Raw genomic sequence first — 27,511 nt, 5'->3', positions numbered from 1 at the left:
GAATTGTGTTCCCAACTATTCAGAATCACCATCTTAGACATAACAAAACAAAAACTCCAAATCCACAGTCAGCTTTATTAAATTTTGCAATTTAACTACTTTCATAAAGACAGTAATGTTAACAACAGTGAAAACTAGTAACATGACACTAGAAAATGACTTCAGGCTACACATGTGTTTTGGATATGCTAGCAAAAAATTTAACAGTTTACAGTCTGATAATCAGGAACAACTAAGCAACTGGTTTGTTTTTACGAGCATTGTAAACACTGCAGACTCAGGCCTGGTACCTCCTAAACAGAATTCCTAGTGGACAGGAATTATAAGAACTACAAAGGTAGTTTGTGAACAATAGAAATTAAGACACTGAGTTGACTGTTATACTTCTGTTTTGTGTCCCTATATTTCTGTTTTGTGACTGTGTTCATTAAATACTTAATTAAAAGTATTCATCACAAAGCACACAGACCAACAGAAGGGTTTAAGAGGCAATCCTAGGAGCAAGAAAGAAGATAAGACAAGGCTTTCTCTTCTCAAAAGCTCTGCTTTATCTAAAGCCCTGCTGGACTCTTACTAATGCTGCTGCATTGAAAGAACTGATATAGTATTTAACTCCCTTTCTCTTTGTGGCATTTATTCTTCACATTTGCAAGAAGAAAACTCAAACCATCCCACTGGAAGCAATGAGTAGGAAAGAAGTTATGGACACTCTGCATTTCTACACTGGAACTTTTGGTGCAGTCTAAATAGGGACACTTGAGGTCAGGGGGGAGGAGCAATGTGCTATTTGGTGCTATCCTTGCATCCAAATGGCATATTGACTGCAAGTGACTCTCCAGCCCCCTCGACTGTCAATTGAACAGTTCCTCTGCTCTTTTGTGGAGGGGCCAAAGAAGTGAAATTATTATTTTTGTCTGTGCTAGGCCATTACTGATGCACTGAATCACTAACTTAACTTTTTAACTTTTTATTTGCCTTGTGTGTAGTACTGATCGAGAAACTGTCCATAGCTGTAATTTCAATCAAAAATTCATTAAAAGACAAAGAAATCTTTTTGTTTCAATTTAATCTGATTCTCTGATGGTCTGACAGTGACAAAAATATATAATTTCACTTCCACTGCTCCTTTACAGAGGAGAATGGGAAATGTTCAGTTGGCCAGTATCCTGAAGTGGCTACTTTATTAAACTAGTCCATGGTATTGGAAATTCAAACCAGAAGAAGTCTGACAGCTTTGGCATCTGCAAGGCTTGATTTTAAACTAGACCACACCAACCCACACCAAAAAAGTAGAAACCCCTGAAGGGCTCAGAAAGGTGTGGGTTGTGGGTGACCAATTTGACCCATTCCCTAGGGTCAAATTGGTCAGCTTCTTGTGTGTTTACCGGGAAAAATAGTAAACCAATCTGCCCTTGCCATATACCAAACAAATGCCCATTTGAACAAGCCCTTTGAAATGTGACTGAATTTAATTCTATGTTGGGCATTGCCTTGAGGGCTGAAAAGTATTTGCATCCAGAAGATTCAGGTTGTCTTCACCCTCCCTCACCCATGGCCACTTTTCCAGCAGTCCTGTTTGTCCATCTCCATTGTTGGAGTTCTGCTACAGAAAGGGCTGTTGTGGACGTAAGGTTGGAGCATCACAAAACATTGGCAAAGATCTTGGAGAGGAACTATATCCTGTAGCTTTTGGGTTGCATTCCCAAGAGCACAAGATTGTATGCAGTCTTACATCATTTTTTTTCTTTATTACATTATGTAAAGCAATGGATGGGGAGATAGAAGCACTGAAATCAACACAGTAGTCAATAAACATGAGAACAATTAGGTGAGATTGAAGAGATGGGTCTTCATATCCTTCCAAAAAGCAGTGAGAGTCTGAACTGTTTGCAGCTCTGAGGGACTGCATTTTCCTTCATAAAGCAGCCTTCTTTCTGCCCATCAAGCAGGAATCCACAAGTGACAGCATTATTTTGAAGACTCTGATATCCAGACAGATTCACCACATGATAGGTGGTCCTTCAGATAGGTGGGCCCCAATCACTTCAGGTTCTAACGGTTCAAATCATCACATTGAATCGAACCTGGAGAGCAAAGATAACCAGTACAAGTTCTTTCAGTATTGGAATAAAGTAACCTTAATATCATATGTCAGTTAATAGTTTAGCCACTGCCCATGTACAATGTACTGCAGTAGTCAAAATGTGATATAACTAACAAATGAAGAGAGCCCTAGTATGGAAGCAGCCCAGTTTTCGGTTTTAGTTGAGGCACATAAACCAACCACAAGAGGGCGTGAAGACACCTCATCCTATTATGTAGGAAAAACATAAGACAGTGGTAATAAATAAAGTATTTCATAAGTAAAGTATTCCAGGCTAATCTCATTCAGGCAAAAGGAATAGAAGGGGAGTATTCCAAAGCAGACATACAAAAGCAACACAACTGCTGACTTACCTTAAGAAACAGAGTCAAATGCTGCATTGAGGAAAACACCAGGCGTTCCTATATCACTAAAAGGCAATGCAAACCAATGATTATTATTCCAGTGAAGCCTAATTCTCCAAGAACTCTGTGCTGCTATAAACCAGAGGATCTCAGAATTCATTTAATTCACAAAATGTGCTTCTAGTCCTCATTTGCTGACTTCCACTTAAAAATACAAACATAACGAAAACCAGCCTGTTAATATATCTAATCTCAAGACTGCAGCATTAAGTTAACTGGCTTTCCAAAAACTTAACTATTGGTGGGAGCATCTGAAAAAAAGTGAACATTCAGAGAGGCAAGTGTGAACTCGGATGTGACATTTTTCAGGTTGCAGTTTCAGCTACAAGAAATAGTCATAGCAACCAGCAAAAGAAATCCATGGGGCAGTCAGAGCACTAAGCGGCTGATCCTGCTTGTATGAGAGGCCAGATACCATTTGCTTAGCTTAAATAGGAATTTTGGTTAGCTAAAGTCACCACAAATGATTGATTATCCTTCGCCTATGGTAACATACAAATTAAACACCAGCCCACAAGTGCTTGGGCTTCCTCAACCCAGCCTATTGTACATGAGCTTCTTGATGTGAAATGAGCAACCTTGGGTTCTCCGACATGGATGCAACGGCACTTTTGTCTAAAGTAAATATGCTGCTGATGGTTCTACATAACTGTTTTAAAAACTTGAGTGTTCATGAATGGCACCTCTGCTTCTCTGTGCCTGTGTTCCGCTTCATTTTTGAGAACCAGTTTCTTGTATCACAGCCAAACTATTCAGAGGTGGGAAATGTTCTTTTTAATTACTAAAAAAACTATTTCCTTCCACTTTCTGCAGTATTACAAATTATTAGTACCTGGTGTTACTCAGAAGTTTTCTTCTTTCCTCTGATTGCAGTGTGATTTTCAATTGAATAAAGGAGGGAAAAAGAGATCCAGTTACTATCATTTATGAATGTAAAAAACAGATAAAATACATAGCCATGATTCTGACAGGAATGGTTATACTGTATCACATTAGTACAGTATGCCATTCTTATCCCCCAAAGGTATTTCTCCTTCACATAAAACTAGTGAGATGGGTTAAACCAAGAATTTTTGTGAACCAGACTTGTCTAGTGAGCTTCCCACTACGTTAGATACAGAAATATCTATTTAAACAATGGTCTGAATCAAATTATGTTTCTTAATTAAAGTAGACCCATTGAATCACTAGAATTTACATATGTGTTGACTCACCATTCACCAGCTGATTCAAGGGGATCTTCTCTAGGTGGAAATAGTAATTGGATTTAGTCTAATGCTGTGGCCATCTTGATTACGAAAAGCTCTTGGCTGCCAGACCTGGAATGGGTCATGATTTCTGGATGAACCTAATCTTAGGCCCTGGTCACATGAGGGAAATGTTTGGTAGTTCTTCCAATGCTTTTCATACCTCTGTGGTACTGAATCGTGGTCATGTGGTTTATATCCTGGGACAAATGTCCCAAGAACTTTTAGTGGTAACGATTTATTTCCTCCTATTCGAATTGTTAAAGCTGGCTACACCATGGTACTGGTTTATTTCCTCTCTTCAAGGGGCAATCTAGCCCTTTGATTTCTATATAGCTTAAAAATATTTATCAATACAGCGATATATCAGGAACAAGGTGTGTGACAGTGTGAGCACTTATGACTCCACACACACAACCCGCACATCTTTCCCCCATGCACCACCCACAGCCATCATTTCCAGCCCCTTTCATTCTGGTCTCAACAGAAACCTGGGCAGAGGTGGGCAGTCTTACGTGCACAATGGGGCAGACTTGTGCATGGGGGGGGTGGAGCCCTGCCCAGTGGGACTGAAAATTAGAGGAAACATTGATCAGGAGGGGATTTCAGTTTAGGAAAGTGTCCCTCTATTGCACTGGCTGCTCCTACAGAAATGTATTGCACACAGAGGACATGGGATATCCATGTGGCAGGACTGGCAATCACTCCCCTGGTGATACTAGCATACCAACAGTTCAATGTATCTTCCCATAGAAATTAAAATATATTATTACGTGGCAGTAATGTAATGGTGGCAGCCCCCCCCATGACATAATCAGTTTCATTGCCTGTGGGCCATGGAAGCATCTGGATGGAAAGAGAAGTCTAACAGCCAATAAACCAGCCCTGCCAGTAAGGTCATCATTTTGGCCAGTATGCGTACCTCTTTTGCTGAAGCGCTTGATTGCCAGAGCTATCAAACCACCAAAGAACACAAGGGCAATAATTGATGCTGCAGCACCACCAGTATAAAGCAAGACTTGCTTGAAGTAAGGGGCAGCAGTTGCTGAAATTAATGGCAAATCCATATGTTAGAGACAAAGCAAGTCAACTAGCAGCTAGGTTTTCTATTCCTGTAGTCCAGGGGCCCCCACTCCCTGTCCGCCCGCCAGCACAGTGGCCATGTCACGCTCACACAGGTGTGTGTTATGCAGGGGGCATGTAGTGCTCACACAGGGGTGCCCCCACCCTCCCACGCACAGAGCCTGCCACCCCAAGCAGTCCGTGGTCCCCAAAAGGTTGGGGTAGTCTATTCTTCTTCTATTCGTCCACTCTGCTATTCTAGCATTAACCATTTTTCCAGGTCTCCAGGGCATTTTGATGGATAAAATGTAAAAAGCTGCACCTATTCAGAATCACTTTTTATGCAAATACGAGGCCTGCTTTAACTGGAATACTCATTCACGTTACAACACTACACACTGCAAGATGCAATCTGTATGGAAGACCATACTATGTAGTCTTTATAAAGGAGGCAATGTTCATAGGCTAGTTTTCTGATTATCAGACGTATCCCATTCCTGCATCAAAGAACAGATCTCAGACTTTAAAAAGGTGTGTCTACACTGTGTTACACTTCACAATTTGCCCTGAAGCTTGCAGGTTTGAAATCAATTCATTTTTTTGTGACTGCATGATGTACAGCTAATTGTGTGGAAGCCTATACTTTTTCTGGTGCCATTTGCATTTTTTCAAACATATAACAGGAAGTTATTTATTTTGTACTGATTCCTCTTGCATCATTCCCCCCCCCAATTTCTTCTGGTATATGCAACTGCTTGTCTTGGGCCAAAAGTGGGCAGCCGCAGCCATGTCCTAGGGTGATGTTGACACTGACCTATTAAAGTGGGGTGCAGTATGCTACTACAGCAGGTAGAATGCCTGTTGTCTTTCCTGTTGACAATTTTTATTGTTCCTTTTCCTTCTGAAATATATCTTTGACCTTTAGCCTGTGGCACATAAGAGCTGCAGTACTGCCTTGTTTGTTTTCTTTGCTCAGTCACTTTGCTATAAGATATTCCACAAGGATAATTTGCCCTATAACAATGTTTGCCTTGGTCCTGTTACAATGGCTATCTTTCTACTTTTAATGGCACAGCACCTATCTCTGCTCTATACTGGTAAGTCCAGTGTTCTCCAATATATGTTATCCAGGGTTTTTTTTTTAAATGTCTCTTGGTCATCAACATGCTGGTCCTTTTCTTTAAAAGGGAGGATGAATACCTTGACAAACAGGCATGTCTTCAGACCATTGTCCATTTGGTTGGCACTCTGCACGATTTGTTCCATTGAGAATGTAGCCCTCTGCACAACGAAAGTGACAGGCTGACTTATAGCTGAAGGAACCCCAGGGATTGAAGCAGTCTATCTGCATGCTCTCCATATTCTGCAGCTGGGAGCACTTTATGGCTATGGGGAAGAGGCAAGTGGAGAAAAATGAAGAAATGTGAGATCCAAACTTGTTTAGCACCTTGCATTAAAGTAATGTTGTGGAATTGCTAACACAGCTATGAAATAACTGGATCCACGGATTAATAAAGCTTGAATGATAGATTCACCCTTGTCCTTCCAGGTCACATAAATAAGGGAATTATCTCTGTTGGGTTGAGTTCACTGTTCTGCTGAGAACTTAATTGGTTTATTAGTGAAATAATCTACATTTCTACTCAAATGAATTCATAGAGGTGGGCACAAACTGGAAAACTGGTGGTACATGATGGTTTGTGGCCAACTGCGACCCCCTGCAAAGATACATTGGACTGCAAAAAATGTGGTTCATTTTTCTGGATCATGCTGGAGGGGGGCTGCCTGTTCCTGCTGCCTCCACCACCATCTCTACCACCGTTGTGGGCACACGCTCAGAGGCAGCGGCAGGCTTGAAGCTGGGTGCTGCCTCTGCGCATGCGCCTGACTATTAGCTGGAGGCAGCAACTGTCTGTGGGGAGCCAGGCTGCTGCCCACTTGAGAGGGATGTGGATGCTCAGAAGCAGCTCCTGGCAGGGAAGCTGGGCCCACCGCCTCTGAGGATCGCATCTGTGGGGGTGGCGGCGGTGGAGGCTGCAGGAGCAGGTAGGCGGAGGCGATAGGGGCAGTGGGAAGGGGGAGGGAGAGCATCCTCTTTTGCTGAAGGGGAAAACGTTAGGCTTTTTGTTTTGCTTTGGCAAAATGGGATCCCTAGGGCGGATCATGAAATGAACCATGGATCATCCCAGTTTGTGGAGTTTTTTGGTACGTGGTTCATTTTGTGGTCTTCCATAGGTGGAATGCCACTGCAGGAAAATCCTGCTCCCTCTTAGATGTTCACTTTACTTCAGAGGATAGAGATCCGTGGGTGACAGATCTGGCAGAGAATCCTGAGACATCATCCAGATTAGGCACTCCATCATGTATGTACATGAACAGTGAATTTGTGTGGGTGGACCTAGAAAAAAATAACTCTCCCCTCACAGTCAAGTGGGTATGCAAATTGCACCTAGAAACATCTAGGAGTTCCTTGTCCAGTAATGTCATGTATCCATATAATCTCTGCTGTGCCTTTCTGTTGGTAATTCCCTTCAAGGTGATTACAGCTCTGACCTTCACAGGAGGGTGCAAGTCCTGACCACTCTCCTCGGGCCGTACAATTAAGCATCTCTGCGCCAACTCTCACAAAACCTGTATCACAGGAGAACATGCAGCTGGAGTTGTATCTGAAGGTTCCAAAAGGATGAGAGCAGTTTAACTGGCCATTCGCTGGAGCGCGTAGCGTCAAGCACTGAGCAGCTGGAGGAGGAGAAGAGACGTGAGAGGAAAGCCTTGGAATAGATGCAGAGGCTAAAGTACAGAAGGAGAAGAAAATACTCAGGAGTCCATTCCTTAATGTGGAGGGAGGGGATTATGAAGGCCATATGTGGCTGATTCCTAAACAGAGAGCAAAGCACAGCTACAGGAACAAGGATTAAATGGGCCTGAACAATATGTGCTCAGCAAACTGCTGTAGTAAGACTATGGGTGTGAATAGGCCTAGTGGATTTTTGCTTTTCTGCCCCCTTGATATCTACAAAAACTGAAAAGACCATTAGGGTGTTAAATTTGACAGTAAAAGTAAAGCATACTAAATGCAGTTAACCCATCCCCCCCCCCGAGGAACATAATTTCTACAGCGATATGTGTCGTAACAAATAGACTTCCAAATTAAGCTTTCTAGTGACTAATCATAAACAAAGCATGCTGCAATGCAAAAAATATGGAGGCGAGGCGAAGGAAATACTATAACAGACAGACATCTTTGACTACTTAAGGGAACATTGCTTTGAAATATGAGTTGAGTATATAATCTAGTATGAACCTCAGCTGGCCTCTGCTTTTAAGTATGTGTAGGCATATGAAGAAGTATAACCCACATCCAAATGCAGCTACTGCCTACTATTTGCAGTTTCCACGCCCATCTCTTAGCTGGCTTACCCAAGTGAAACAGATAGACCATGGTATGAGATAATCTTCTACTGTGATAGAAATATAGTGAGCCAACTATGAGACATAAAATCCTTGGTCCATTCTGCTTTCTTTTACCTACCTTCACAGGTGGGTATTTCTCCTTTCCAGTTTCCCTGCTCTGTGCACTTGAGCTTTTCTGATCCAGCTAACTCAAAACCAGAGTTGCAGGAGAAAATACAGCTGGAAGAATAGGCAAAGAGTCCATGGGGATGAGAGCAGTTTGCTTTGCCATTATCTAGTATTTCTAGACCAGGACATTGGACAGCTAGAAAAGAGAAGAAAGAGGAAATGCTGAATCTAAACAAGATTACTTGCTTGATTTTTTTAAACTTAACTTCTCTGCCTATTGGGTGCAACAGATATCATATGATAAAAATACACTGCAATAAAAGAATAATACATTGAGACAGTGAGTAGAAACAGCCAGAGCATTTGTAACAATAAAATCAATAAAATCCATCATTGAAATGTAAAAATGTAAAAATGAAAAATCTGGCAGATTCTTGTGTGGCAGTATGGCTTTTGAAGAACAGCAGCCATAATTCAATTGTATAGTTATGCTGGTAATTCAATGGCACAATTCAGAGCAGTGAGTGTCACTAAGAAATTGATCCTTATATTAATTCCTAGTCTCCCACCAGCTCATAATTCTGCACATGACTAAGGGTATGGCTACACTAGCAGCAGAGAATGAGCTAGTGTGGGTCATTTGGGAACGATTCAGCTTGATTAGCATGATCTAATCAAGCCTGACTGTTCACACAGAAATGGCTCCTACCATTATTGTGAAGTGGCTTAATAAGCCAGGCACCTCAGGATATTGGCAAGTTAATCACTTCCTCTGCTTGGGTGAAAGGGCAAGAGAAGTGGGGGAGGTTAACTGTATAGTATAGACAATTGCTGATGTGCTGCATTAGTTAAAAAATTTTTTAAAAATTAATTTGCCTTCTCTTAAAGGGCTGTTCAATGAACTGCCTGCAGACAAAGCCACTTCCTTGGATTCAACTGCCAGAGGTTTCTTGACTGCCCTTTAAGACAAGAAAAGGAATTTTATATATATGGATGGAATGCATCACTGATACAGACAAAAATCAGAGCGATCCTTCCCACACCAGAAAAGTATAAGCCCCTTGAAAGGAGCCATAAAGGTGTGGGTAGGAACACTCATAGGGTGGGCTGGTGCGCTCTAGCAAATATATCATTTGATCGCCGTCTTTAAGAGGACACCAGCCTATTCCTGCAGTGTTCCAAACAGCAGGCTAAACAAGCTGTGCAATCAGTCTCTAAAAATTCAATTGTGGAGTTGTTAATTAGTGGTTATTCACAAGATTTTCTAGAGGAAAAGAGGAAGTGGAAGTGGGTGTTGTAAAGAGGAATTTATAATTTAGAGTGTATGGTTTTAAGCTTTAAATGTGCTACCCTGAAGATGATCTGTGCTTCTGCCCAGAGTCATGATTTATGCTCTTCAATTAATCATTGAAATGCATTTTTAAATAAAACTTTGAGACAAGTGAAGATAAGCTGTGTCACAAATTCAGGTTCTCTTTGAACCAATCTTCAGAGTTTCCTAACCATTTACAAGACTTCCATTTGTTTTCTGTTTGGCAAAATCCAGGTAGTCACTTCAGCTATAATTTCTCTATGCATTTCAGGAAATTATATTTAGCACCAACCTTTACAATGTGGTGGTTGTTCAGTCCAGTTTCCTAGAGCTGAGCATTCAAGCAGCTCCAATCCAAGAAGCTGAAAACCAACATTGCAGGAAAAGTTGCAGCTGGAGCCGTACGCAAAGTTTGCATGAGGGTGGAAACAGCTGTAATGGCCATTGTCAGGCTTATGCAGTGCTGGACACCTGGCAGCTGAAGCAGAATAAAAAAGTGACTGTATAATCCACTGAGGAGCAACTCTACCTCAAGTATCGCACAGTAAAATGTGTCACAAGGTGGTATCTCCATGAAGGGAGGAATGGAGGACATTTATTCCACAGAAATAGCTCTTAATGCCTCTGAAAGAAAAGAAAAAAACCTCCCTTCCCCACCAAAACTGTCAGGCACAGTTCCCATTCGCACTAGATGCAGCTGAAGGTCCTTTTAACTGGACAGGCCAGGGACTGAAAAATATGCTCTACCACAATGAGTATTGGCTCCTCCCAATACCTTCTTTACAAAAGAGGACCACTCCCATCACTTAAAAAAACAAGGACAGGTAAAGTGTCAACCTGCATCATGTTTATTCTAGGCACTCTGAGTAAGAAAATAAAAATGCTGATTGATCCATCATGGTGTCTTTACTGCCCAATGAAGGCATTGGATACATTTATTTTTTTTTCTGCCAGTTCACTGTGGAGTGGATGTGGGCTTAAGCAGTCAAGTGTCTTGCCAGTGGAGTATCCGCTCAAGCGGATTGTACAAAGCTGACAGGACTTGGAGTACATTCCTGTAAGCAGGCTGTACCTCTCTGTTGTTGTTGTTGTTTAGTTGTTTAGTCATGTCCAACTCTTTGTGACCCCATAGACCAGAGCACGCCAGGCCCTCCTGTTTTCCACTGCCTCCCAGAGTTGGGTCAAAGTCATGTTGGTCGCTACTGGAAAAACCATAGGTTTGATTATGCGGACTTTTGTCAGCAAGGTGATGTCTCTGCTTTTTAAGATGCTGTCTAGGTTTGTCATCACTTTCCTCCCAAGAAGCAGGCATCTTTTAATTTTGTGGCTGCTGTCACCATCTGCAGTGATCATGGAGCCCAAGAAAGTAAACTCTGTCACTGGCTCCATATCTTCCCCTTCTATTTGCCAGGAGGTGACCATGATTGTGGCCATGATTGTGGTTTTTTTATGTTGAGCTTCAGACCATTTTTTGCACTCTCCTCTTTCACCCTCATTAAGAGGTTCTTTAATTGCTCCTCACTTTCTACCATCAGAGTTGTATCATCTGCATATCTGAGGTTGCTGATATTTCTTCCAGCAATCTTAATTCTGTTTTGGGATTCCTCCAGTCCGGCCTTTCGCATGATGTATTCTGCATTACTGTTTTTAGTGTGGTTTGATCCTTCTAATATTGTCTTTTAATGACATAAACCACCTTGGGTCCTTCTTCAGGAGAAAAGTGGGGTAAAAATATTTTAAATAAAGAAAATATATAACTATCAGCTTATATGGACATCAGACGACGTATATTGCAACATCAGGTTATTTACATCAAATCTGTAAGATGGATCAGACACATTTGGCCAAAACTTTGAACACTGAATTCTTCTGACACCAACCTTTGCAAAAGGGTGGTCTCTCAGTCCACAGTCCCAGGGAAGTGCAGTGAAGCTGCTCAGCTCCAACTTGGACAAAGCCCTGATGGCAGACGAAGGCACAGCTAGAGCTATAGGCGAAGTCTCCATATGGATGAGAGCAATTTATTCCCCCATTCTTAGGGGCATCCAGTTTTGAACACTCGATAACTAGAATGAGAAAAGGATTCTGGTGAAAGAAGGCATGATTTGCAGAGAGCTGGAATTCTCCAGCCCATAGAATGGGGCAAGTCCAAGCACAAAGAGAATGCTGTTTTGAATGAAGACACTGGAGGCACCTATGGTACCCCTGTGGCGGTTAAGTTACAGACGACCAGCCTTCTGTGAGCCAGATCGGTGCTACGAGAGGAGCTGCCACTCCTCACAAAAAGGCATCAGAAAGAAAGGCCCTTACCCTGGCATGTAGGCAATGGAGCACTCCAGTTCCCAGTCGCTAAGCAGTGGGTTGCCTTTGTGCCCACCAAGGCAAATCCAGGCTCACAGGCAAACTCGCAGCTGGATTGGTAGGCAAACTCTCCAGCTGGATGAGAGCAGATCATCCTCCCTTCCTTAGGGCTCCGCAGACCTTGGCATTGCATGGCTGAAGGTGAAAAGTGCCGTTTTTATGAACAATTCTCAGCTCAGCGCCACTTCATTCTGCATTTCCCATAAACAGCAGCCAATAAAGTGGTCTCTGTTCTCTAGTGCCTTGCCTTGTACGGTGAACTCACCTTCACAAAATGGTGCTTTTTCTGTCCATGTTCCCAGGGCTGTGCACTGAAGCTGCTCCGCTCCAACCTGTACAAAGCCCTTCCTGCAGGAGAAGGCACAGCTGGAAGTATATGCAAAATTGCCGTACGGATGTGAGCAGTTTAATTCTCCATTCCTAGGAGCATCCAGCTTTGGGCAATCAATAGCTAGAATGGGAGAAGAACCAAAACAAAAACAAAACAAAACACTGGCTAATGAAGTCAAGGTTTATATTCAGCCCATGTGCACTTTCTCACCCACTGTAAGCGATCCAGGTACAAAGTTAACCCACTCTGCATCCCTAAGAAATGGCAGGTGGGGGGCACGTGTTTCTAGTCTCAAGGATGGATAGGTGGGGCTTGAATTTTCTCATAGGCAAATGCTTCTTAGAGCATTTTGATGATTCCCTCTGGCTGTATGTTTGATGTGCAGGTTTAAATGTTCTTGAACCACTGCATCTAAAATACTTGATATCAATTAAGCTGACGGGATTCATCCCCATATTTCAGCTTTCCTACAACTTTTCTGTCACATCCATTTGTTAGCCTGTGTTCTCTTTGATGAATATTCTCAATTCTTTGTGCATTCTTATCTGCACAGAATTGCACTCCGACTAGAACATATCTTTTCTCAGGATGGGGTTGCAAAAATCCCATGATAGCTAAATTCCCCCAGATGTATAGTGTGCACCAGTACCTAAACATTTGTCTCCTTTGTAGAACATATAACACCATGATGCTAGTTCTGAAAAAACTAAAATACTTTTCAGAACAATTCTGGGCAGATTTTATGTTTCACTATAGTTACCCTGGAATGGTCCTCTACCACAGCAATGATATCAGGCAGAAAAAGAAAGAAAACTAAAAAATAAAGAAGACAAAAACATCGTGGCACTTTAAAGATTAGCAGCTATATTTCAATGTGAGCTTTCGTGGACAAGTCCACTTCCTCAAACTTTGATTTCAAAGCAGCTGTTGTAGGACTTGTAGCATGACTGCAGCTGATGACATTATCCACATTGTGCAGCGCAACTCCACCAACAGGATTTCAACCATAGTAGCTAAGAAGCCCCACCTGCCTTTTAATCCCATAGCTACACACTGGGATCCCCACTCTCGTGCATACCCTCCCACCCATATGCATGCACGCCCACCTGCACATGCGCGCACATGTGCCCTGCCCACCCACGCATGAACACATATCCCAAGCAGTCCATGGTTTGGAAAAGGTTGGGGAGCACTGCTATAGAGAATACAGATTGGTCATTGCTGTCAAAGTAATTATTCTCTAATCTCTTTCACAATTCCATAAATCACACATTAGTTCACTATTGTTTGGTGATGATTAGTCACCAGGACTCTGCATATTGCAAGGGACTCTGCATACTGGTTGTGGAAATACAGAAGATGCTTCTCTGCAGCAATTATGTTTTATTGCCTTCTAATTCTTCCTAATTGCAAATATGCTCATGTGGTTTGTTTGGGCCCGTTGCATCTTTAATCACTACTGCTATGACTAATACATAGCATTTCTCTTACAGGCATCTGAAGGAATCACTTCAAGATATCACCAAAGGTCATCCATCCATTCATTCATTTGCACAGATTGGTGAAAGACCTCTGGGTGACAAAGTGTGTGATTTTACTTGCATACCATACCTTTCATTTTACAAATCTGATTGCTGTGACACATCAAGAACCAGAGATTTTGCAATGGCTGGCCTGATGAAGAGTTTGCCCTTTTCTTTTCTTTTAAATATTCCTGTGGCCAACTCTGTTTTCTAATCAAACTTGTAGCCCCCATGGATACATTTTTAAAGTGTAATGGATAATGGGATTCAGATGAAGAAGAAATGAAAATTGGTGGAGAGAATACCAATAATACATACAGGTGATACCAATTACTAACAGAAAACAATGACTTGGAATTATTACTCATAAAGTAAAATACAAAAGCAAAATAATAGCTAAACTAATAAGCATAATTAATATGGAAGAACTACATAATTAATACATTCTTAAATATTTTTATATCTTAGTTGAAGCATTAACTAAAACAGAAGCTTCAGCTAAGAAATTTTAAAAATGTAACTTGGAAAGGCAGCCATGAAACTAATAAAGAGCCTTAAATTTAATGGTCAGTGGGGACCAAGAACATTCAAACTGCCCACCAGTATGCAAGCTGGACCCTGAGCAAAGCTTACAAGAAAAAAACTGATTTATTTGAAATGTGGTATTTATTGGAGGAGAGCTTTACAGATAACATGGGCTGCCAGAAATACAAATGAGTTCTAGGTGGGTTCAAGACTCAGCCTTCCATCCTTCCAAGGTCGGTAAAATGAGTACCCAGCTTGCTGGGGGGGCAATGTGTAGCCTGTATAATTAAAAATTGTAAGCCGCCCTGAGAGTGCTTGTAGCGCTGTGGGGCGGTATATAAGTCCAATAAATAAATAAATAAATAAATAAATAAATAAATAAATAAATAAATAAATAAATAAATAAATATTTAATAGAAACCAAAATAGTTAAACTTGAGGCTATTGTACTCTGAACACAACATGAGACAATGAGACTGAAAAAGATGACAATGCTTTGCCAGAAGGCAAAGTGGTAGGCAATAAGAGAAGAGAAAGTTCTAACATGACATGAATTGACTCAGTAAAAGATGCCATAACATTTGATTTACAAAATCTGAGCAGGGCTCTTAAAGATAGGACCCTTCAAAAATCACTAATGCATTGGGTTGCCATAGTTTGGAAATGACAACATACAGGCCTCCATGGCCGTCCACTTCTTCTCTTATGGATTTCTGTCTGGCACACAACTTGTGCGTGTGTGGGGAGGTTCTAAAACAAAACAAAACCAAAAACACCAAACCTTGACAAAATGGGACGGGTGCTGTCCATTCTCCTTGTGACGTACACTGGGTCACTTCTTCTCCAATTAACAGGAAACCATCAGTACAGTGAAAAGTGCAGTTTGACTGGTACTGAAACTCTCCATGGAGATGGAAACAGGTGCTATTTCCATGAGCTGGAGCTAGAAGACGTTGACACTGTACAGCTAAGAAGGAAACGGAGAAGGTAAGTTAGGTTGGAGACAAACAAGGAATTTCACCCCTAAATTTTTAATAGTAACACAAATTTCCATAATCATTCATGAAATGGAAATGCATATGTTTTTTCTCACTTTCTCACCAATAAATAACAAATCTTTTCCATCATGTATAACATTTATCTATATGTTGCAAATAATCTCCTTTGATAATACGTCAGATATGAATAAGTCAGTCATTTACAGAAGGAGTCTCTCTGGTTTTTTCTGATTACCTGCTAATGCTATTCCTATGTTGGTGGCAAAAGGTGGACCCGAAACCAGTTTGTTATCTGGTACAACCCCTTGTTGCTTCTTCAACCTTCTAGTGGTTAGGAAGGCAAGTGAAAGACTTGTTACACCTTATGTTTTTGGCAGAACTGGTGTCTCCTCTATTTGAATATTTGTTAAACTGACTCAGAAGGATATCATCCAACTATATAGTCTAGCTAGGAGGTCTACTGAAGTACAGATCTCAGTCACGTACAGTGATTGTAGAATCATGAAGTTGGAAGGGTCCTAAAAGGCCATTGAGTCCAAACCTCTTGCTCAGTAAAGGAATACAAATCAAAGGATATCTGCCAAGTGGTTGTCTAAATTTCTCTTGATTGGCTCCAGTGTTAAAGCACTCACCAACTCTTGAGGTAACTGGTTCCACTGTCTTACTGCTCTAAAAGTTAGACTGTTTTTCCTGATACTGTATTCAGCAGAAATCTGGCTTCCTTTAACTTGAGCCCATTGTTGTGTGTCCTGCACTCTAAGATGACTGAGAGCAGATCTTGCCCCTCCTCTGTATGACAGCCTTTCAAATATTCGAAAAGTGCTACCATATCACCCCTTAGTCTTCTTTTCTCAAGTCTAAACATGCCCAGTTCTTCCAGTCTTTCCTCATAGGGCTTGTTTTCCAGTCCCCTGATCATCCTTGATGCCCTCTTCAACACTTATTCAAATTTATCAGTGCCCTTCTTGAAGTGAGATTTCCAGTACTGGACGAAGTACTTAAGATGAGGCCGAACCAGTGCCGAATAGAGGGAAACTAGTACCTCATAGGATTTGGAGACTATACTTCTATTAACACAGCCTAAAATAGCATTTGCCTTTGTGGTGCGGTGCTCACACGGGTGTGCTATAGTGCGCACACAGCTGCAAACGGGCTGTGCGGGGGTGAGTGTGTGCGGGGAGGCGAGGTCTGTCTTTGCGGCCTGGTCCGGCTCAGGCCACAGACTGGACCGGGCTGTGGACCGGGGGTGGGGATCTTTGCTGTAAGGTACAACTGATTTCTTGACAGGAATCCTTCTTAATTGAAATAATACCACGATCCAAAAATCCAAACCATTCCCTATGACGCCATCTCTCCAGTAAGTTTTTTACTCCCAGTATTCCTGTCTCTCTTCCTGACCCACAATTTTTGACTGGGAGTGGTAATGAAAAAATTAGGTATGGCCTGAATTCCTTCACCTTCCTACCCAAAGCTTCATAGATACTGACAATATACTAGAAGGCTGAGTCTGCCTACATCATTTGTTCCAACATGGTTGCAAAGATGGTGTCACACTGTCACATGTAATGCAAAAAAAGTATGTCACACTGCCAGATAGATTGAGACATTCAGAGGGGGGAGTCCTATATCTGGACTTAAATTCCTATCACTCATTCAGCCCCATGCACAGTAAATCAAATATTTGACTAGTCTAAGGTTAACCTGGGATGTGTTGGAAGGGACATTATATTCAACCAATAGCCTTCAATTATGGCTCTCAACCAAGGCCAATCTTAAGATAAAGATTGTTCTGAATAAGTAGTGTATGTAGTTTCTTTTAAAAAGTACTTACATATCTTAAATTTTTTATAACATTTGTATTGTTTATAATGTCAGCTTCAAAATTAGGCTAAATTCTAATGACTTTTAGCCACAATGAATTACATCAAACTGCAAACTGAAAAAGAATCACAATCTAAAGCTATTTTCAGAGATACAACCACATTAGCCTGTTTCAGAAATAACAAAAAGAAAAGCAAAAACATTGTTTCATTTGTTTAAAATATTTTTACCCTGCCTTTCTCCTTAAACAGGTCCCAAGGTGGCTTATATCATTACTCTGAAGCTTAAAAATTATTTCTGTATGAGAGTGTATGTACTATCCATTTCTTCAGACACCTGCAATACCAAAAGTGGACTGTTGCTATTTCAGTTTCAGAGTTAGTGGCAAAACAATCAGGGCGATAATGTGTTCATCCACCCCTAAGGCTTGTACATACAATATTTCTCTGAGGATGCTAACCAACTGTTTGACGTTGATGTCATCCTGCCCCCCCCACCCCGTTACTTCACAGAAGATAAGCAGGTTGAGCTAAATAAAATATAACTGGAAGATATTGGTTATTAAAATATTTGATGTGCTTTAAATGAACAGTAGCTTTTGAATTATTAATATAACATAATTGTGTGCCGTCAGGTCTGTTACGACTTATGGTGATCCTTTTGGGGAGTTTTCTATGTAGAGAGCACTCAGAAGTGGTTTACCATCCCCTTCTTCTGGGGATGCCCTGGGACTGTGCATCTTGCTGAAGGCTACACAGGCTGGGTCTTCTGGGAGGCACAGTGGGGAGCTGTACTCCCAACTTCTGGTTCAATAGCCACATACCTAACTCACTGACCTTATCCAGTCAGCTCTAAATTGTTAGTGCCAAACTATAATGTATTATAATAATGGTTATTGTATTTCCAGTATTCAGTTCTGAGCACAAAGGGATGGCTCCAGATGTAGAATAGGTTTTCTGAAATTAGTCAGATTTTACTTGTGAGTAATATACTCCATTGATTTAAATGGGTCTAGTCTAAGTATCAATAAATCTGGACCATACCAATGTTTTTGCCGTATAAAAATAAATGGAATCAATTAAATGAGTGGATTGCCAGGTACACAAAATTCTATTTAGATAACATACCGTGACAGACAGGTGTACTGGAGGTCCACTGTCCAGATGCATTGCAACTCAAAGTATTGGAGCCAAGGAGCTCAAACCCAGGTTCACAAGAAAAATAACATGTGGACTTGTAAGCAAAGTCACCAATTGGGTTTACACAACTGATTGTTCCTCTTGCAGGTGATTCAATTCTCGGACACTCCCTGACTAAAACAAAAAGGAAAAAATAAAATACAGTTATGTGTAAGGCTAGAAGAATATCAGCAAGAAAAGAGATACATGCAGTAAAACTATCCCTAAGATTGCTACCTAAAGATATATTTGAACTGGATTATGTGTTTTGTAAATAAATTGGGTTTACAAATTGAGAACTACAGTAACTACATATCTCATGCGACAAAGATGTTACAAAGACACTGATAATTATTCCTCCCTTTCCATCCAAGTCAGAAAATTCTTCTTCTTCTTCTTCTTCTTCTTCTTCTTCTTCTTCTTCTTCTTGGTTCATGTCAGAAGCAATCCAGTGGTGCTTCTGGAGTGAAAGGCTCAGGCAGGAGGGCACTGTTGTGGCCCAGGGAACGCTTGAATGTGTTCACAGTCTTCACATTCTTCAGAGAGGCTCCTTCCATGCCTGCCCCTCCCCCATATGCAGGAAAATGATACTGCCAGATATAGCCTTCTACATATTGCAAGTCATTATAAGGCTCAGAGTAGGAAGGTAGTTGGGGTACAAATGATTTTGTAATGAAATCCTTTTTCATCACAGCCTAGGATGAGAAAACAGAATTGTGGAAGTGAAAAACTGGTTGTGCAACTGATGTTGTGGGGAAGGTTTGGCTTCTTGAACTATGGTCTGTGCTTTTGTGAAGAAAGACATCTGGCAGGAATGCTGCAGGGAAAGAGACAGGATTCTAGAAGACAAGCAGATGTCAATTAGTACGCATATGTGCATCGATAATGCACCGGAAGCTGGCACTTGATAGAGAAACCTTGCTAATGGTGTGTGTGGGGGAAACAACAAAAATGAAGCAGGAGGGGATCTCACGGGTTCAGGTATATCTAATGCCAATGCACTGAGAAGATGCAATAAAAAAGATGAACTTGGAATCTTAACACAGGAAGGCAGAAGTGATATAGTAGGCACCACAGGGGGGTGTGTGGCTTGCTACTGTGGAAGTTGGTGGCATAAGAGATCTGTTCTCCTCTAAGCCTCCTTATAAGAAACTACTAAATGTGAAAGCAGGCAAATACATAAGTAATATTTGCAAATAAACACAGAAATGGGGAGATCAAAGTAGATGGCATGAGAAAGTAGACCAAATACCTCTTCAAAAGCAGAAGAGGCTACTGATAGTGAACTGGTAAGGCTAGCTCAGTAAAGATATGAAACTGAAATTGTTTCCTTAAAACAATTAAGAAAAGACTTGCAGCGTTAGTGCCTGTGAAAGAAGCACTGGCAGAAATTAAGTCTAACATTAAACAAATGGAGAAGGCTGCAGGTGATGTTTTTGACCTAACTCAGCACCAATAGACTAGAACTGATGTTATGGAAAATTAATTAAGACTGTTGAAAGATGAAGTGGACAATGAAGAAAATCATAATGGCCATCAGAACTTATATAGGAGGAATTTTAAAGAGGGGGAAAGGGGGAAGGACTTGAGAAATACAGTCCTGAAATGGATCCAAGGCTTTTGCCAAGATTTAAGATCTGAAGACTTGGAAAGAGTTCACCGAGTGGGTCCTAAGCAAGAAGCATGGCGAAGAGATATTGTTGTAAAATTCTGCTGCTACACAATGAAATTACCACTACACCATGCATTAATCAATATAAAGGAACTGTTGTATGCAGGAGATCAGATTGAAATTGATTAAGAGGTGCAGATAGCAGAAGCTGTTTATTGAGACACTCCAAAAACAAGGAATAAGATATATCTGGGAACTTAAACCTTGGGGGAGATGGGGCACTTCAGGTTTGAGGGAGGGCTCATACAGAGGAATTGAAATGCATGGCAATCACCAGATTTACATTTATTGCAGGCCATTGGAACTTATATGCACATAGAAAGGTTAAATAAAGTATATAGCAGAAGTAAATACATGTATACATTTAAATACATGCCAGCAAAACTCCAAGTAGATTTTTAGGTAAGACAAATTACAAAGAACATAGCTTTACTACGGTCCATTTACACAACCAAAAGACACTCTGAACCTGATAATTCTTTATTATACTGATTTGCATAATCTCTCTCCTGAACAACTAGTGATCACCATATTAAAATACACTCTAAAAGCTGCATTAACACTTAGAAAGGTATCAGCGAGTCCTTCATCATGGAGTAAAACCACCTATAGGGATAGAATAAGAAATGACGTGAGCTTGGCAAAGGCTGCAAACTGGACAGTTTCGCCTAGGAACACCTTACTAAAATCACGGGGGAAAGCAGTGATAAGCATCTCAGCTTCGGTTCTTATCTCTGCATCAGGCAGACAGCATAAGTTAACTAGGACTTTGAACCTGTCATACCCTGATAGATATGCTACCCTATAAGGCAAGAGAGATCTGATCTAAAATGACATTGAAAGTTCCAGATCTGAATTCTTCTCTTGAGGAAAGGACAACTTCCTCTGAGACTAATGTTGGAGTCACATCGTAATGTTTGTTTCTCTTTCTTGGCCTCCCTGTAGTTGCTTTGTTGCACAGAAATTCCTGGCATCCAGTTCCAACACTTCATGCCTATCCCATACCTATCCAAAAGGGGTTTCAAAAACTTATCCAGAGAATAAATTAGGTCCAGCCCTTTCTTCAGGTCAACTTCAACTCTCGTAATAGCTTTTTTTTGTGCTGTTCAACTGTTCAAGAATTAAGTTCCAGATCTTGGCCATCAGAGCAGTTTCAAGACAATCCATTTTGTCTGCCAATGTCTGAGCTTCATGTCTTGCTTCAGGTGTTTGCTCCAAGTCACATTCAGTTTTTCTGAGGGCATTTTGAATGCAGTTGTATGCATCTACAAGGGCTTCGGTAGCATCCACTCTTGCTGACTAACGACTGTCTGACAGGGACTTCACAGTTAGTGCTCTTTTATTCCTTTCCAAACATTTCATTACGTTTGCCCATCTGTGATTTGATGCATTAAAAGGGAGTATAACCTTTGCATGAAGCCAAAATAAGTAACAGCTTCAACACAGCAAGAGGCAGCAGACTATCCAACAGAATTCAATGAGTGAAAACTGCTGCTGGGTTCCTATTCTTAAATCCGGCTTGCACCCCTGTGTAGTGACCAGAGATATTGCTTGCATTGTTGTAGGAGTGCCCTCTGCAGTCTTCAAAATGAATACCTTATTTTTCTAGAAATTCTAGCAGAGATGTACCAGAACTTCAGCCTTGTGAGAGCCAGTCTGCAGGAAAGTTAAAAATCTTTCTATCAGCTTCCCAGAAACAACATATTTTACAATGACTATTAGTTAGTCAACATGAGCCAGGTCTGTTGTTGAATCTATGGAAATTGAGAAATACTTGGCAGTTTTCAGTTCTGCCACAATATAATTCTTAATGTATTTTGCCATCAGCAGAACAATTTTTTCATAGATGGTTGGTGATAAGTATGACAGTTTATCACTTCCGAGATTGCCAAATTCTTTAAAGTGACCTATCAGATATGGATCAAATTGTGCAATCAGTTCCATAAAATTCCCATTATGCTTGGATCCACATTGTCTGGACATCAAAGTACAATAAAAGCAATAAACAGCACCTTTTGATTTGCTGTACAGGAGCTACATTCTGAGATGGTGCTCAGCATTTGTCATGAATAGTGTGGAATTCTTGAAATAATGACTGATAATGGCATTGAGATTCTTGGCAGTATCAGAGTCATTTTTGTTGTTACATATCAAAGTTGCTTTTGATCAAAAGGGCACATGCTTTTCTCTGACAGAAAACCATGTGGCCGGGTCTGGATCATATGATGACACATTACTGTCCATGTCTGAATTATCTGTAGGATATGACAATCAATCACCTTCAATATCTTGATTTGATATGTTACTCTCATTTTCTGCACTTGGGAGATCTGGAACTCGTTCTTCATCATTAGCTTCTATGTTTTCCATTGTTGAAGCAGAGAAAAAGTATGTAAGACATTTTGTCTTTGCTAAGACAGCAGCATTTATTTCATTCCTTTCTTTCAAAACCTATCTCTTCTGAGCCCCAAGCAGTTGAATTTTCTGTGGCATACAGTACTGGGTCTCCAGTTGTGAGAATAGATGGTCATGATGAAGTCACATGCACACACATATACACAATATAGGCTACCTTCCTCAAGGGTATAAGTACTTTATGTGTGGCTAACATGAGCCTCCAAAATACATTTAAAACTATGAAACCAATTTCATAGAGAAAATTGGACAACCGTTTTTCAGATCTGCTTTGATTTGGATTCTTGCATTGCGCAGGGGGTTGGACTTGATGGCCTTATAGGTGCCTTCCAACTCAATTATTCTATGATTCCAACAGTTTTCACTCCTCCTTCATTTGAATCTAGTCTGGTTTTCAATATGATATATTAAAAAGGGATAGAATGCACCCTTGCCTATTGGAAACCATTCTCTCTCTCCATATTCTGTCCTAACTGTAGCTTCTTATCCACAATACAAGTTATGTACCAGGACAATCAAGTGCTGAGGCACACCTGTTTCTTTCAGAGCTACTGTAAATTAACTCACATCTCCAGGACCAGCTGAACTATATTGGAGTACCAAAGGAACTTCAAGATGTAGTTCCAGAGTCTCTATCTATAATCTTTGAGAATTTTTGGAGAACATGTGGCTGGAGGTGAGCAAAACGCTGCCCCTATTTTCAGAGAGAAAGGGGCAATCTAGGTAACTGGCAACCAATTAGCTTGTTGTTGATGTAAGGGAAGATCCTAGAACAGATCACTAAACATTTAGTGTGTAAGCAATGTGAAAACCATGGCGGGTTTCTCAAAAACCAGTCATGTCAGATTGATCTTATTTATCTGACGTGTTACAAGGCTTGGTAGGTTGTGTGAATGCTGTGGATATAGTGTATCTTGATTTCAGCAAGGCTTTTCACAATTTCTCCTGTGTTATTCTTCTGATATAACAGCTGATAAGACATGGGTTAAACAATGATATTTTTGTGGATCTGTACATGGATTGATCTACTGCATCCAACAAGTGCTTTCTTATCATTCTGGACAGAAGGAATGAGTTGGTTGCCACAGGGTCTTGTCTTGCACCTGGTGTAGTTCCTTAATGAAGGAATAGAGGTGATGCTGATCAAATTTGTGGATGACATGTTATCTATCATTAGCTAACCCTTCATTAGCCAGATCAATATTCAAAATTACCTTAACAGAACGGAGAACTGGGCCAAAATGGCAGAGAAAATGTAATGTTCTTCATTTAGGCAGGAAAAATCAGATACAGAAATGCAGTGGTGCCTCGCAAGACAAATGCCTTGCAAGACAAATGCCTCGCAAGACCAAAAACTCGCAAGATGAATGGTTTTGGCGATGGGGTTGATGACTCGCAAGACGAATGTTCCTATGACCGTGCTTCGCAAAATGAATGTTTTCTGTTTTTTGTTCCCGCCTCATGTTTGCTGATTTTAAAATGTTTTTCTATGACGTTAAAAAGTTAAAGTTTTTGTATTATAATTTTCAAAATCAATGCGTTCCTATGGAAAATTTTGCCTCGACTTACGAACTTTTCGACGTACGAATGTTGTTCCAATACAGATTAAGTTTGTAAGTCGAGGTACCACTGTACTATATCTGTATTACAGATACAGCAGCAGGCTTAGGTGAGTTGAGGCATGTCCCACTGCACACCACTCACGTGACACGGTGGGCAATAGGAAGTGCCTACTTGTACTTCATCACTTGCAGCAATTTGCTGCTGAAAGTTAATTCCATTCACACTACATTAGCAGAAGATACACACTGATGGACATTGATGACTAATCTTGTCAGCCAGCCAAATATGCTCACTTATGCTGATGCCTAGAAGATTATGTTCAGCAGAGCTAATGATGAGAAATATAAAATCACTTCTTCAACTCTGAGATTTTTCAAAGGTAATATTTTTCAAATTTGAAAACAGCTGCTTTGGAGTATTATGGAGACCTGCAGCCAAAAATGTGAGTGATCATTTCAGATCAGTTATGCATGTGCACTCATATACACACATATACACATGCATGCTTTCTAGGTTCTCTCTCTCTCTCTCTCTCTATTTCTATTTTCCTTTCCCATACATGCTATTCCAGAAATGGGAAAAGCTAGCTTGTTGTACTAAAATTCCCAGCTTCTCATGTCCAGCAGAATGGCTACTTTTCCCCATTCTTGTTTTTCTCATCTCCCTAGGCTCTCCCTCTTCCTCATCTCTCCCACTCTTGTGGCCTCTCATCTTCTCAGTCTGCAACCTTCTTCCTTCTGCTTCTTCCACTCTTCCTTGTCTGACACATAATAGTTAAGCAGCTGAGACTTTCCCTGTCCTCTCATCACTTTGCAAGAAAGGCTTAACCGACTTCATCTCTGCATGTCAGGCTGATGGAACAAGGCCAGTGATATGGGGACAACCATAAATTCATGATGCCTAACAAAAATAGTATGGACTTGCAAGCTTCTGAAAATTATATGCCAAAAAAGTAATTACATAAATGCATCTAAATATGTAGGTAAATAAGAGCATCTTTTTTAGGCTCTTAACTAACCCCAGAGCTCTTTGGGAGGAATTCTACAATGGGATTTAAAAAGAGGGAAAACTCTGAACCTTGGCAGGTTGGCTCCAGGGAACTCCATTGTCCTGATTTTTCACATACAGTGGTATCTGCTCCACTGATCTGAAAGCCTTCTGCGCATGTAAACTTGCAGCTGGACTGGTACTGAAACTCTCCATGGATGTGAGAGCAACTGAAGTTTCCATGGGTAGGAAAATTTAATGGCTTGCATTGGACAGCTAAGGAAGAGAAAAGAAAGATGTGAATTAGGTTTGGATATGCTATATGTATCTATTAGAAAATCAATACTCTGTCCAAGAAGAACATGAACTAAAGATGACCTACCAGCTCATTGGTATAGATGGAAAAATGTGTCAATTCCCTTTTCTTTTAGTTTCCCGGAAAGTTTGTGCTGTCTTATTTTGCTGTTTTTGTACTGATTAACTGTTTATAATTTTATTGTCTTTACTTGGCTAATATTGTTTTAAAGTCCACAAAAAAGTTGTATGGCATTCTGTGCATTTCATGTATGCATTTATATATTTCTATGCAATTTTGCCTGATATACAATTTCCAGACACCTCTTTCTAGTGCAATATGTGGATCATTTTCATTATATGCTTATTTACGTATACATATTTATGTACACATTCGCCTTGTATACCCACTTTTGACTTATCTTTTGATTGGAGAACCGCATTTAAAAGTTGTTGTGCTTCTGTGCATATCAGTCTACAAAGTGCAACTAAGGCTGCAACTACATGGTCAAATACTGTGGGATTTGTTCCACTTATTAAACAGGTGAATTCATAGTATTTTTTTTTACTGACCACATGATGCAAAGACTGATTCTTATCAGTCCATTCCTTTTTGCTCCCTACGTGACTATTTTTAAGCTGGAAAGATTCAAACATGCTTTCCCTCATGTGGTTAGTTGTGATACATTCTTGTGAAGATGTGGAGGGTTGAAAGTAGTGTTTCAGTGATGTAGCCAATTGGGGCATTATGTCCAGTACCAGGGGAACACACTCTCACATTCTTTCCTTCCCTCAAATGTCCTTGGGTTTTTTAAAAATTAAATTTCTTACATATATGAAATTAGCATTAGAACTAATTTCTGTATTTACATCCATAAAAGGATGGGCAGAGGTGGGACCAGAGGAAGGAAAGATCAATAAATGAGGACCAGAGGAAGAAAGGAAAGAAGGCAGCTGGAATATGAATCACATAGCATCCAGTATGAACAGGAAATCCTAGATCAATCTGCAGCCCCTGTCATGACTAGTGGTCTGTGAAATTACTGCTTTCAAATGTACTGTATGCTGTGGATCAAATTACAGCAAAGTGTAGTCATACTCTTAGATAAGTCACATTAATGTGCAAACTGGGGGGGGGGGGGAATCCCCTCCATTCCTTCTTAGTTTCCATTGGGATACATCTCCTGTGAAGTGTGACAAATTCCTCATTTTTAAGAACAACCTTTACTTCAGAATAGGCCAATGCCAAGAGCACAGTGAAACAATAATAGTATTAAACTTAGTTTTTGGACTATAGCAATTGTCCCACTGTGTCAGTTTCTGCCACTAGTCATGACAGCACATACCTTCAACATACCTATGCACTGTGGTGTTTCTGCTGTCCAGTTTCCAAAGGGCAAGCACTGCAAGGTGGCTGGGCCACTCAGTTGAAATCCATAATCACAGCTGAAGCCACAGTTCGATCGGTAACTGAACTTCCCCAGAGGATGACTACAGTTCAAGACTAGTGGTCCATGGACAGCATCCAGGTCCCTGCATTTTGCAACTAAATTCAGGGGGGAAATGTACTAAGTTATTCCACTGTCTTACAAACATATTTCTAAGCCCTCCTCTGAACAAAAGTGCTCAGATTCTTTACTCAAGAACATTTGTGGAACTCAGATAGGTTTTTTCTCACCTCCTGGAGTGCTTCTTTTTGTGACTGATCTAATAGAATTTAAACAGAGAATTCCTCTGAAATCTGGTTTTTCAAACATGAAAGACTTCATAGATCATGCCTCTCCAACACTAGTATGTTTTGTGGGTTTTTTTTAAAAAAGAAAAGAAATACAAAACAAAAAAATTATCTAAGGGCTCGTTTATATTAAAGCAATCATTCTGAATATGTGTCAGTATAAATGTGTACAGTATATCAACATGTGGTGTTTGAATCGCAATTTGTGTTCCATTGAAACAAATGTTTAATCTGGTGTTTTTGAAGGGACACCCTTGCCAGATACCTGTGCTGTCTCTCCAACCCAGAGAAGCGGGAAGAAGATTTGGCTGACCAAGCAAATGGCAGGGGGCTCCTGCAGGCTGCTTCTCTCCCACTCGTGGACAGAGGCATTCACATAGAGGGGATCAATTTAAATGATTTGATCTGTGTTAAAATAAATTGACCTCTGGCAGAGGAGTAAAAAAATGTACTGCAT

General features: G+C 40.6%; 1 protein-coding gene across 1 annotated transcript in view; it reads right to left on the bottom strand.

The window, feature by feature from the left end:
• Positions 1–55: 55 nt before the first annotated feature.
• The window catches only part of LOC110081669 (P-selectin), a 39,005-nt gene continuing 11,549 nt past the window's right edge, over positions 56–27,511 (bottom strand). Inside the window, exons 5-19 of the mRNA XM_020798570.3 lie at positions 26,677–26,865; positions 25,116–25,301; positions 18,338–18,523; positions 15,173–15,358; positions 12,278–12,463; positions 11,962–12,147; positions 11,532–11,717; positions 9,944–10,129; positions 8,350–8,535; positions 7,371–7,556; positions 6,018–6,203; positions 4,678–4,800; positions 3,341–3,371; positions 2,458–2,513; positions 56–2,084 (exon numbers count right to left, since the gene is read on the bottom strand). Coding sequence (XP_020654229.3) covers positions 2,459–2,513; positions 3,341–3,371; positions 4,678–4,800; positions 6,018–6,203; positions 7,371–7,556; positions 8,350–8,535; positions 9,944–10,129; positions 11,532–11,717; positions 11,962–12,147; positions 12,278–12,463; positions 15,173–15,358; positions 18,338–18,523; positions 25,116–25,301; positions 26,677–26,865 — 2,258 coding nt within the window. The 3' untranslated portion in view covers positions 56–2,084; position 2,458. The remainder of the gene's footprint in view (positions 2,085–2,457; positions 2,514–3,340; positions 3,372–4,677; positions 4,801–6,017; positions 6,204–7,370; positions 7,557–8,349; positions 8,536–9,943; positions 10,130–11,531; positions 11,718–11,961; positions 12,148–12,277; positions 12,464–15,172; positions 15,359–18,337; positions 18,524–25,115; positions 25,302–26,676; positions 26,866–27,511) is intronic.

Source organism: Pogona vitticeps, chromosome 4, assembly GCF_051106095.1.
Source record: "Pogona vitticeps strain Pit_001003342236 chromosome 4, PviZW2.1, whole genome shotgun sequence".
Taxonomy (NCBI): domain Eukaryota; kingdom Metazoa; phylum Chordata; class Lepidosauria; order Squamata; family Agamidae; genus Pogona; species Pogona vitticeps.
Note: the sequence above shows the minus strand (reverse complement) of the source record. Positions and strands in the feature narration are given on the sequence as shown.